General features: G+C 34.8%; 1 protein-coding gene across 2 annotated transcripts in view; it reads left to right on the plus strand.

Annotated features, from left to right (window-relative positions):
* pax1a (paired box 1a) overlaps positions 1 to 13,371 on the plus strand; it is a 78,524-nt gene that overhangs the window by 29,147 nt on the left and 36,006 nt on the right. The window contains exon 5 of one of the 2 annotated variants that reach the window (XM_051924809.1): positions 10,614 to 10,932. The exons of the other annotated variant lie outside the window; for it this stretch is intronic. Coding sequence (XP_051780769.1) covers positions 10,614 to 10,768 — 155 coding nt within the window. The 3' untranslated portion in view covers positions 10,769 to 10,932. Of the gene's footprint in view, positions 1 to 10,613; positions 10,933 to 13,371 lie in introns of those variants that run through there. 2 annotated transcript variants of the gene reach the window in all.

Here is a 13,371-nt window from a genome sequence, read left to right on the forward strand (position 1 = left end):
GTCTTGTACACTTTTCATTGAAATTACCTATTGTTAGTTTTCTTTTTCAACTTTTTTAAGTGAATGATCAAGAGAAAGTAGAGCAGCAATGTGTGGAAGGTAAAAACCAGTAATGAAAGAGTTTTGAACTCCCATTAAAAAGGCAAGGAAGCTTATATCTACCTCAGGAATTGGTTATCACAGATACAGTAGATAGATAGATAGATAGATAGATAGATAGATAGATAGATAGATAGATAGATAGATAGATAGATAGATAGATAGATAGATAGATAGATAGATAGATAGATAGATAGATAGATAGATAGTTTATTTACCCAATGATAAATGACAGTATTACAGCAGTTAACACAGAATAACAACACAGAATACACTAAAAATGAAATAGTAAGATACATAAATTGGTTCAATATCTAATTAAAGCTAATTAGTGTTCTGTGGAGGAAAGTAATAGAATGATTTGCTAAAGGTGAAGTAGAATTTCCTGATGGTGCTCCACAGCCTGATCAGGATTTAATGCAGAGGGAGTGAGGCATTGTTGAAGAATTCTTCTCATTTTTATTTCTGCCTCATGTACTGCCTCAGCCTTTTCTCTCTTTACACTGTTTGAATGTAATACTATGTCATAGTTACATCTATCCATCCATTTTCTGAACCATCTTTGCAGTCAACTGGCGATCAGCATGCCAGTATGCTAATATTTAAGTGTACTTTTAATCTTGCACTCCTAAGAAAAACTTTGTTAGAAGAAGGAGAAGAAGGAAAAATCATGAAGCTTGTAGTCCCAAAGCATCAACATATTTAAATTGAAATTAATCTGACAATCGTCTTACTTGTTATGAATGTCATGTTTTTAGTTTAGATATTGCACTTTTAATTTCAAGTAGCTTTGTTCATCAAGTCACTTTTTTATGTTACATGAAAGAAAGCCTTTTTAAGTAGAGTTTTTAAAATGCAAATATTTCTCCTAAGTGTTGCTTTTAAGAAGCTGCTAAATATTAATATCTGTGTGAAGCTAATTTAGGATTTGTAAATTGGATTAGTGACTCTAATGGGTGTTTGCGTCAGTGTGCTCTGCCACAAACTGGCGTACCTTCCAGAGTTGGTTTCTGCTTTACTCCCCATTCTGCCAGGATAGGTTCTAGCTCCACAAACCCCAAAGAAGAGAATTAGACTAATTAATTTTACAATTAATTATGAATCAGTATAATGTATACTGGTCTATAGGTTTATATTTTTCTGGAAGTGGTCATTATTTGGAGTCATTTGTGATGAAGGCAAGACAACAGAAACTTATCTTTGTTTAAAGAGGTATCAAAATAATTAATAATAAAAATACATTAATGAATACATTTGTCATAAATAAAGGAAGATCAGTAATGTATATAATGAATAAGCCTTTTCCAATAATTTCTCTAACTTCTATACAAAGTTTGATTTAATTCAAAATTGTTTATAATACATTTTCCAGTATCCTGCCATTTTGGAATGTGCATATTTTTTAATGTTTTAGAGTAAATATCTTAATAAGTACACATGCATAGCTGATAGTCCTTGGAATGAACTGTTGAAAATACAGAAAATGCAAAACTGTTGTGTGTTTTTGTACTCTTTAATCTTTTTCATAGATTAGGATCATTTAATATATATATTCCATGAAGCAAAGTTAAATGTATAATGATAAGCTATTAATAAAATAAATGTATGAACACTGTAAACATAAATTACTTCCTTGCACTGAGAATTCAAAATGATCTTGGGAATGCAAGTAATTTGAACTTCTTAGAAAAAGCTAACTACCTGCTTTCTTAAAAACATGCTCCTTGTAATCAGTTTTAATAAGATCTGTTGATAAATGAAAGCTCCAGATTAAGAAACATTCTTCAATAAAAGATGGCTGTAGGCACCCATTTATGTTTCTTATAAACAATTTATCACTGTCTTTGTTGTGTATAGGGGATGTCTTACTTGCTTTGTAGAGACAAGAATATAGTTTACATTTTGACACTTGTCTAGAAATGATTTAAGGCCTTCAGATTGCTAAACCATTGTTTTTCAAAGACAGCCATCATCTAGTAGGCAAAGACAACTTGCTTCTTTTGGAATGGAGCGTGTTTGTTCAGATCAGAACTGAAAAAAAGATAAAATCCTCTTAGACAGTGAGCACAAAATAATGGAGGGTTTTCTTAAAGATAGATAATTTTTATAGAAAATTTAGTACTAGGGTGTTGTACTGTGTTAGCCATTATGAATGTAGAGAAAAGCCGAGCATCTTGCCTGAAGAAGTGGCCTGAGTTGCCTCGAAAGCTTGCATATTGTAATCTTTTTAGTTAGCCAATAAAAGGTGTCATTTTGCTTGGCTTTTCTCTACATAGAAAATTTAAAAATAGCATTGACGGTTCTGTAATTTTTTTCTTCTTTTTTCCATGTAATAACCTCTCAGATTTAGCCATTTTAACTGGCTACCCGAGTTTATATTTAAAAATACATAATGTTTATTTAGATATTGTTGGCACAAATACTATTCAATGAATTTAAAAGTAAGCTGTTTTCAGGATTAATGGAATGCTTTTGACAATATCTTAAAATAGATCAGTAGCCATTTAAATTCTGAATATATGAACAAAATCTTAGTACTCAAGTTATTTAAAGATATACACCAAAAGTTATTTTAAGAAATATCAAAGCAATATTTAAATGTGTTAAAATATTGTAAAGCTGATTTGCTAATAAGGTCTATGAAATAATTCAATTCATATTTTAAAATAAGCAAAATGCATTTTTGAAATACTGCAGATGCCATTCAGGATGTCAATAAATGCCGTAATGCTTAATATAAGATTGTGCGAATGAATTATTGGAAATTTTAAAAACTGACAGACAACCTAATTAAAATACTTTCACAGGAAAATATTCTCAGATATCTCAAAAATACCTTACAGATATTTTCAAATGAAGTTGAATGTATTTGAAGATTTTTCACAGTATCTTTAAATATATTTAGGTTGACACAACGACAGAGTGGGCAACTCTGCTGCCAAACCTAGAAACCTATTTTCCAATTCCATGTCTGGACATTGTCCATGTGGAACTTACGCATTCTCCCCTTACTACAGTTCTCAAAGTACATACCCTAAGATGTAGGGCCTTTGTATGTGTGGATTCTGCAATGGATCAGCACCTAGATCAGTACTGTTTTCCTGCCATGAGCCCTGTGCTGCCAGAAGAGGACCTAGGCCCAGAGAGTCCCGAAGTGGGTTCAAAGTTGATCTGTTAAAATGAGCTTTTTCTATGTCAAGATCAAAATGCATCCTTTCATTCATTTTCAAACAGGCTTAATCCAGTTCAGAGGAGCCCTGAAAGCGGTGCTCCAACTTGCAGGGAAATCTTGGGGGTTCACTTTAAAAAATTTACACAGCCCCAAAACAGCAGACAGGTCTCTTTTCTGCTTTCTGTGGGAGTAGCTCTGCTGCAGCCACCTATAGGAAGGCTGCTCGCAATTTTGAAGGGGATGGGGGAAAGTGCTTGGGATCCTCATCCCTGGAAGAGTGGAAACCTAGACTAATATAGGCATGAAATAATACTAAATTTACCTATTATACAGGAGAATGTGTCTCATATAAATATTATTATTAATGTTATTGCAGTAAATATGAATACTGGCTAGAGTTCATTCATTGTATCTTGAAATTGTCAGCTATCATAGATTATCAACTAAGAGGTAGGAAGAGTGATATTAATTTAATAGGTGTAATTTTTTTTTTTTTTGCCTGAGCGGGAACAATGTGTCTAACAAGTAGAATAATCTATGCTGAAGTAGTGTAAAGGGTTAATTTTCAGTGCTGATAATTTGAGCATAGTGGTAGTGAAAACCAAAAGTCAAAGCTGGGCCACCATATCACATTAGTGAAAATGGGACCATCATGATACACTATACAGGACAAAAAAAGATTGATAACCCGTGGAGACAAAGCAAGGTTATGAAAATCTACTTGTTTTTAGATAAGCTTAAACAGTAATTATCTTTTTTAATAACCTGAACAGAAATTCTTTGGTATATAGAAGTTAAATACCCTTATGCTAAGTACTGTCAATGCTTGAACTGCATAAGAATACCAAGGACACACAAATGAGTGATGGGTAATACTTCACAATTTCACAAGAAATATTTCCTCATATAGAGAATTGTAGATATGTGCAACAAGTTACTAAATATTGTAAATAAAAGTAGCAGTTCAATGACTCTCAAATCTTTGAAAGTAGTATGTGAATAGGAAGTGGGGTATGTTGATCTGAATCGATTAATCTCATCACTATATTTATTAATCTACTATGTTTGTGTAATTCTTATTCTTGAAAAATGCTAAATGCATTTATCATAAAAGTGAAGGAATGTTCTGGAGATTAACTAAGTGAAATGAACACACAACTGTTTTATTATGACATGTAAATGCATAAGGATTATGTTGTAGTAGCAGTGTAGGAAAAATAACAGCAAATCACTGATATATCAACATTTACAAACTTCTATAATGTTTATAATAATGCAGTCCTAGTAGAGCAGATCTAAATTTAAGCTAATCATCACACCAAAAAGTAGGAAAAGTAAAAAACAACTACTGTACAATTAATTAAAACTATATTAGATTCTATTAAGATAAGATACAAAGCAATCAGTAATTTAAAAACATTATTACCACCAAAATGCAAGAAGAAGTAAGGAAAAAATAGCAAAAACAGAAATACAAAAAGCAGAAAAGGAAAAATGACCAAGAGTACTGTCAGAGGTTGTGAATTGTCGATCTCTGCCTTTTCAGAGTTAAATTAATAAAGAAAGAAAAAACGTATTAAATTATACTCTTAATAAACACAAAGACTCATAGTTATTGATATATAATAATGTCACTTAAAACAGAAGTGGTTTTTTTTTCAACACGTTTATATTATTCACAGTAAATATTAATACTTTACAAGGTTTAGTAAAACTGATATTCTTGACATTCCTTTCTTTCTGGCATTCCCCTTATTGGAAATTAATATTCAATATCGACTTCCCACTTGCAATCTCTGCTCCAGCCCTTATTAGAAGAAATTTATGTTTAAAAAATGTCAGAAATTATTCTTTTTTGTCTTCTTCTGAAGAGATTTAGATATGTGTGTAAAATCCACAAAATAACTTTGAGCCTGAACGGGTGCATAAAGGTATATCAGAAGCTACTTGACATTGTAAAATGCAGCACTCATTCGATAGCAGAAAAGCTAAAGATTAAAAGTAACCAAATAAAATGCAGGGTTCTGTTCTAGTGCCTCCTGTCACCTCACAGTTCTACCAGATTTTTTATTTCTTGATATATGTTTAGACTCCAAAATTTTTATTTTATATTTATTTATGTGTCTTACATTCATTTCTACAGCAAATATTCTTCTGTCAACAGCAGATGCTATTGGTTCCAATTGTTTGAAGCAGATCATGAGCATATGTTTCACATCATTAAAGTGAGCTCCAAACAATTCTCAGTTTTGCTTGTTTCATTTTCACTTTCAATTTTTTTTCTCTATATTTCAATCCATTTCATCTACATGTTTTTAGCTTTTGCTCCAATTGATTACTTAAACATTCCACCTGGTCTTTCATCTTCTGAATCATTATTCACACCTTTCTGCAGTCTGTTGGTTTCATTACTTGAATGACTCTTAATGTCTTTGTGGGAGTTTCAGGAAGATGATGAGGAAGCCACTGGTTTTGCTTTGCAGCATGGATGTGACAAGCTCTTACACCTGTCTTTATAATAGGACTTCATAAAGACCAGGCTAGGTACTCGGCTTTTGCCAAAAGATTAATATGTTGTTATGTGTAAACTTGGGCTTATGTGCATTTTATGTTTTCTTGTTGTTTTTGTTAATTTTGAATTGTTATTTTTACTGTTGATTATGTTTATTATTCTGTAATTATGTACTGTAATTTATATTAGATGTATAGATAGATAGTTGTGAGTTTATTCCTTGTGTTCCATAGGTGACACCCCAAGAAGTGGGACCACTCTGACATCACCTCTGCTGAGCCCTCTTTTTGGCTATTTAAGGCCAATGAGAAGAGGAATCTCAGGGATGGTGCACTGAAGTTTTTGCAGTCTTTTGAGAGTATTATTGTTTTGTTTTTTTTGGATTTTCTGTTTTCTTCTTCTTTTTACTTTTTCTGCTCTGGTCTTTCAATTATTCTCTTGGTTTGTGTATTGGGTCTTGGTTACCTGGAATTGCCTCTTTAAGGCAAATCCTTTTTGCTCTTTTTGAATGCCTTTTGTTATTCATGATTATTAGTGATACAGCCACAATATTTCTCTTCTCATATGTTTTAGGGTTTTTGTAATCGGTTTTAAAAGTTGTTTGATTTTTTGCAGTTATTTGAGAGTGTTTATTGTTTATTTTGAGTTTCTCAATGACAGCCCCGATTCGTTATTCTAACTCCTATTAATATCCCTATCCTTTCATTGCCTGGTGGCACAACAATGTTCATTTATAAATAATACTTGGTGCCTTTTGGTTGCAAGCAAGAGTTTTCATGGTTTTCTCCCTCTTATGAGTCCTTTCAAAAGGCCTTTCAATTTTCACATCTGGGGGATTAGCTGGATTGGGATGAGACACTTTTTGGTTGGCTAGCAAAATCCCTGGCTTGTTTTATGGCTGTTTTTTGAGGCCACAGACCCTTTCACCATATCTGTGACTCCCAATCACAACACATGTTGGCTGAAAGCTTTGGCTTTCAACAGTGGTGGAGTCCAGTTGATCAGGGCCTATGTGTGTCTCCTCCTCATTGACCTATGACAGACCATATTGCAACCCTGGCTTTGACCTCATTTGTATTTTAAAGATCTTTTCCTTTCTTTTAAGAACTTTCTGTTCACTCTTTTGACTTGCTGCTCAATGCTTTCAGAAGTCTCAACAGGACTGGTAGAATACAATATATCTCAAATAATAATAATAGTAATAACAACAACAGTGCCATTGCCAGCAGAGCACCACTACATGTATCCATCTCTTGTAATGAAAATGACCAACATAGGCTACAGTTCACAATGATACAGCTTATGGGGATATGTTGTTAGTGTGCTTTGTTTATTTTAATTAAAAGTTAAACAATAAATGGCAAAAAGCTGAAGTCATCATTACTCTAGTAAACATTTCAGAAAAACTCACAAGATTCAAGTACTAATGGCTGCCTTACTTATAGACAATGGATCTGCAAGTGAAGCTAAACCAAGCCAAATTGTTCTTAGCTAGCTGAAATCATACAGCATGTTTGATATGAAGACAATGTTGGCACTAGTAAAATAACTTAACCATTAACAAAGTGATTATTAGTAGTAATAATATTCAATCCATCCATTTTCTATCCTGTTTATCCAGTCTAGAGTTAGTAATAACATTAACAACAAAAAAGCATACATTTGGGTTTATTGGGTGAATCTATTTTGGCACTCTAGGAAATCATTTTAATTTAAGTGAACTATGGAATTAGTGTTCTGCATGAATGAACATCTGATTTTGTTTAACTTTTCAGTAATGTAATACAGACTAAATTTAAGGGTGCAGAATTTCTGCCTTCGTTTTACCATCATTGTGTGTGGCATTTGGTTTTATGGTTTTAGCAAGCTTTACTATTTGGCTGGCATTATTATTAAGTGATAATGAGAAGATGAGTTTTTTAACAAAAATGCACATGTGGTAAACCACTTAAGTATCTTTTGGTCTTCAAAAATCCCTGAGAAAAATATCTATTATCTATGCTTAACTTGCAAGAGTATTAGTTTGTCATATCCATTGTATGTATATTTAAAGTGACCTTTTAAATGAATATGTATTACACAAAATCTTCAAAACAATTTTATATCAAATATTGCATTAAATGTTATACATTATTGCATTTCACAGAGTATCTTTAATACACTGAATTTTAATTGTTTGAGTATCTTTGATACAATTTTAATTTTAATGGTTCGCAGAAGGTACTATTGTCTTCTTATAGTGTTCCCAGTGCCTCCATAGCTTTCTTCTAGGTTGTCTAGTTTTCCTACACAATCAATAGTATCAAAGTGATTGTGGTCTCTAAATTGCCTATGCGTGACATGTAACATATATATGGAAAATTTCAAAGTTTAGACGTAAACCCAGTAGAGTTACTGGGGCAGAACCTCATTCAAGCAGTTCATGCTTATTAACCTTCCAGTGTTTCTGAATTAAAATAGTTCAACAAGGAACATTGGGTAATATTCATCTACAGCAATGTGTAATGCTGATTCTGAATTGCAGGAAGGGTTTGGCTGTAATTATTTAATTTAACCCAGTAATTAAGTGTGAAGGGACAATTACTTTTTGAAACAAATAGTGTAGGATAACTTTGCTCTTTAGATAAGCACCCAAAAAAACAAGGGCCACTTTATTTTAATGTCAGATTTTGCTTAAACACCTGACAATATTCAGTGTAAAAATTTGTGATAATAGTGGAAATCCAGAAAGAGGTAAAGTTCTTTTTCACAGGACCATTCATATTTAAAATAAATTTAGAATAATTCCATATCTTCTCAAATATATAAAGCTGAAATTATGTACAAATTCCCCATTTGTACAGGGAAACTTAATTTAGTTGACACACCTGCTTTATTATGATAGAGTCTGTAGGAGACATTTCTAGGACTTACACAAATATGCAAAATTGATCCGCATGCTTGGTTTAAGCAGTGAAACGTTTGGTTGTGATTCAGATTTTTCCTGTGGGGATTTTATTTAGGGACCACACATTTGGTTATTCCAAACAATGCAGCACTGAGTACCACTGCTAGGGTTAAATTCAGATGGTCCCTGGGCCTAGTTTGCAATTAGCTCTCAGGGTCTAGTCAGATTTTAACCTCCTACATCCCAATGTTTCTTTATTTCTAATGATTCTTGTTTTATGTGTTGCCAAGATCTACACTCTTAACAAAAGTGCTGGAGTGGTTCTTACCTATTCCATAGGGGAACCATTTTTGGTTCTCAAAAGAACCATTCACATGAAGAATCCAGTAAGATGCTTTATTGACTTAAAGCAGTAACCTGCTTTATTGGCAGGTTGCATAAATAACCATGAATTAATGGTAACAGATTTGTGAAAACACAATGGGTTCATGCCTTTACAATAGCATAAACTAAGTTTAGGTTTTCTTGATTTTTTAGTATACTGCTAGGTAGACTACTGTAAATTAAAAACTTCTGTTTAGTCCACATATTACAAAACTTTCCAAAGCTCAACAAACTAATTTCATATGCAAAAACCTTTCCCTGAATGAAATGTGCATTTGTCAAGCAATTGCTCCTCAAGTATCTACAAAACCCAGCAAAGAACCATTAAAGTACCCATCCATCCATCCATTTTCCAACCCGCTGAATCCGAACACAGGGTCACGGGGTCTGCTGGAGCCAATCCCAGCCAACACAGAGTGCAAGGCAGGGAACCAATCCTGGGCAGGGCGAAATTAATATATTTATAATAATAATAAGTTATAATAAGTTACTAGATTGTTGTATGTAAAGTGCTTTATAAATAAAGTTGACTTGACTTGACTAGATTGTTGCAGTTGATTTAACATTAGAGTTGGCAGGTTGAATAAGTGTTATGTAAAAAAAAATAATAATGTAGCAAATTAATATGCACAATGTTTTTTTTTGTAACGTGGAGGATAAGAGATTGCACATGTTACTCAATTTAGCAATCAATACACTGTTTCCCAAACCTTGCCTGCTGATTGATTATCGAGGGTCCTCCATGCAAAGTGCATGTTTTGCTAAAATATTATTAACAGTTACTTAGTTCTACATTTGTCCTGATAAGTTCAGTCAGGCCTTGAGTATTCTTTGCTACTCCAATGCTTTGTATCAGAGATGCATACAGAAGAATGACACGTCATTTCCTATCATTTAAAGTAAACTATTTAATTTAGCAAGAATATATTCCAAGGTGGGCGGCACGGTGGCACAGTGGGTAGTGCTGCTGCCTCGCAGTTGGGAGACCTGGGGACCTGGGTTCGCTTCCCAGGTCCTCCCTGCGTGGAGTTTGCATGTTCTCCCTGTGTGTGCGTGGGTTTCCTCCAGGTGCTCCGGTTTCCTCCCACAGTCCAAAGACATGCAGGTTAGGTGGATTGGCGATTCTAAATTGGCCCTAGTGTTTGCTTGGTGTTTGTGTGTGTCCTGCGGTGGGTTGGCACCCTGCCCTGGATTGGTTCCTGCCTTGTGTCCTGTGTTGGCTGGGATTGGCTCCAGCAGACCCCCGTGACCCTGTGTTCGGATTCAGCGGGTTGGAAAATGGATGGATGGATATTCCAAGGTAAAAAGGTGTTTGAAAATCTATAGGTGTTACTGAGATGAAAAAGTTCACCATAAATAAATAAATACCATTATTTTATAATAATATTAGTGAAAAATTCAGAGTAGAAAAATGCACATTCACTTTCTAGGTATTATTAGATAACAATGAAAACACAAGCATACACCAGAAAAATACTGAATCTCCTCACTCAATATGCATATGTCATATTTCACAGTAATAAAGGGATTTATTAGTTCTTGTTTCTCTAATACAACAGGTCTTTCCTTGGCTGGGGTGCTTGTGTCTTTCAGATCCATTTCAAAGATAATGTCCCCACCTCTCTGCAGGAGAGCAGCTCTGAAGAAGACATCCTTGAAATTTATTGAATCAGACAAGACAGAAAAGGAGTCAACTTGTTCCCGAAAGATTTAATCAGTTTCTCATGTGCCTTTAGGCTCTGTTTAAAGATTCCAAAATTGTTCCTATGAGTATGGAATAAACTCTGCTTTTGAAAAGGACTCTTTATCACTTTTATTTTTGTAAAGAAGACCCAGATTGCAACAATATCTATTTAATATTTAAGTTCAATATACAGGAAAAAAAGCCTTTGTTTTATGGATAACTAATGAGATAAATATAGTCTTAATTACTGTTGTGATGGATGGCAGGCGTTTCAGTCTGGCCTGGACCTCATCAGAGGAAAGGAAGAAAAGCAGCATGTTCAGGACACTACATCCCCCGGGACGCTAGATGGCAGCTCCCCTGGACGGAAATGGTTCCTCGGATTTTTGCAGGGTAGCATGGGACATGGAGTCGGTCTCTTCAGCCCTGTTGGGTGCCGTGGGTGCCGCCAGGGGAAGCTCACCATGAACCCGGGGACTATTATGGTTACATCAACCCGGAAGTACTTCGGGGTCATGTGAACAGAAGCCCGCAGTATTTACAGGATACTTGAAGAAGGCATTTGACCCGGAGAAGGAATACTTCCTGGTCATGGACTTTAAAAGGACTCTAGGAAACCCCAGCAGATTGAGCCGGAGCTGCTGGGAGTTGGTGGAGTGTATTGATTGTTTTTGTATTATTGATTTATTATTGGAGAATTGTGGAGTGTGCAGTGCTCTCTGCACTTTATTGAAGAGAATATATTTAAGAATCTTCTTGTGCTTTTACACGTGTGTCTGGGACGTCTGTCTGGTGGGTTCAATGGGGCGCTATAGAGCATCATATACCACACTGTATAAGGAAAATAAACTTTCAAACTTTAATTATGCCTCTTAAAATGATCGCAAATATGATACATATTTGAAATAAATCGATATAAACCAAGAAATATTTTGTTCTTATATCTGAAGTTATCCTCTAAACAGATCCAATCCAGTTTGTGAGCAGCAGTCAAAAGAACAACACATAAAGAGGTGGGTGGCAACTGAGATAGACAACAAATCACAGAATAAAAGAATTGTATACTGTGAATCAGAATTACATCTAGCAAACAGACTGGTGGGATGGACTGGGAGATCTTTTCAGCACCTTGGAGAAGTTACAACCACTGTCATGCATGCAGCTTGCAGGACATCTGGCTGAAAGTTGGAAGTGCTTTGAGCAGTGCTTTAACATTTATCTTCATGTGACCATTCCATGGGCTTATGGCAACAAAAGAAAGCCTCAGTTTTACCACACATCATTAGACAAGAGGCAGCAGACATTTATAATAGCCTCCAAATACTGGATGATGATTTGAGGCCACAAAATGTAAGAGCCATATTTACATTTACATTTACTTATTTGGCTGACTCCTTTATCCAATGTAACTTATAGCATTCACAATACAATTGGTTACACTTCTTTTGGTATTTCCAGGTGGATCACAGGCAGGTCAAGTGACTTGCTTACTGTCACACAATGCCAGATTTGTGGAGTACTTTGCCCCAAAGCAGAACATCACATTTCAGAGCTGTGAATTTTTCTCCAATGTGCAAAAAGAAGGGCACATTTTTCACCACCATTTGGCAGAGTTGTACACACTTACTAAGACATGTCACTTTGATAAACTGAAAGAGTTGCTTATTCATTACAAAATAAAATGCAATATTTCACACAACAGCTTAGTAAGTAAGACAGGTCAGTCCACATCATGAAAGCTAAATCAAAGTGCATGTAATTGCCAGAGAGCTACATAACATGAAAAATTTGTGGAAAATGTGGAAATTGCTACAACCCCAAATTATATCCAGCCATGGCAAAACACACAACAAGAGCAGTAAGGACAATCACCACATCTAGTGTTTAAAAGAAATGTATGCACTTTTGTTTTAAGTACATCCATCCATTATCCAACCCGCTATATCCTAAATACAGGGTCATGGGGGTCTGCTTGAGCCAATCCCAGCCAGCACAGGGCACAAGGCAGGAAACAAACCCCGGGTAGGGTGCCATTCCACCACAGGGCACACACACACCATGCACACACTAGGGACAATTTCGTATTGCCCAGTATTACTGTCACAGAAAATTAAAGACACACAATACACGGCGGCAGCCCACGAAGAACGGTCAGCTCAGCAAGTAAACATCAACAAAAGAAAGGCTGAAAGAAAGAAAAATACGACCAACAAAAAGAATGAGGTCAAAGTCCCTTGCCATTTAATATAGATTGTTCCTACTAATGTTTATGCACTACTGTTCTAGCGCCTGTTATTGTAACGGGCTAAATGACTAGTATATATATATATATATATATATATATATATATATATATATATATATATATATATATATATATATATATGCCTCAACCCAATGCATCTGAATAAAGGTATTAAAGTAGAACTTTGCAAGCTACCCAATTAGATTATGTCTCAGTTTGCTGGGACAACATAGTTTACCAAGCTGAATGCTTTGTCTGGGTTCAACAGCAGAAACAAGTGACAGACAAACAGTAAAAGGAGCTGCTAGAAATTGCCTATGCATGTGAAAGATTTTTCCAATATGTGTATGGACAAAGTACTGGTGTTCATTTTAGCCAAACCTTCAAA

Source organism: Erpetoichthys calabaricus, chromosome 3 (assembly GCF_900747795.2).
Source record: "Erpetoichthys calabaricus chromosome 3, fErpCal1.3, whole genome shotgun sequence".
Classification (NCBI taxonomy): Eukaryota; Metazoa; Chordata; class Cladistia; order Polypteriformes; family Polypteridae; genus Erpetoichthys; species Erpetoichthys calabaricus.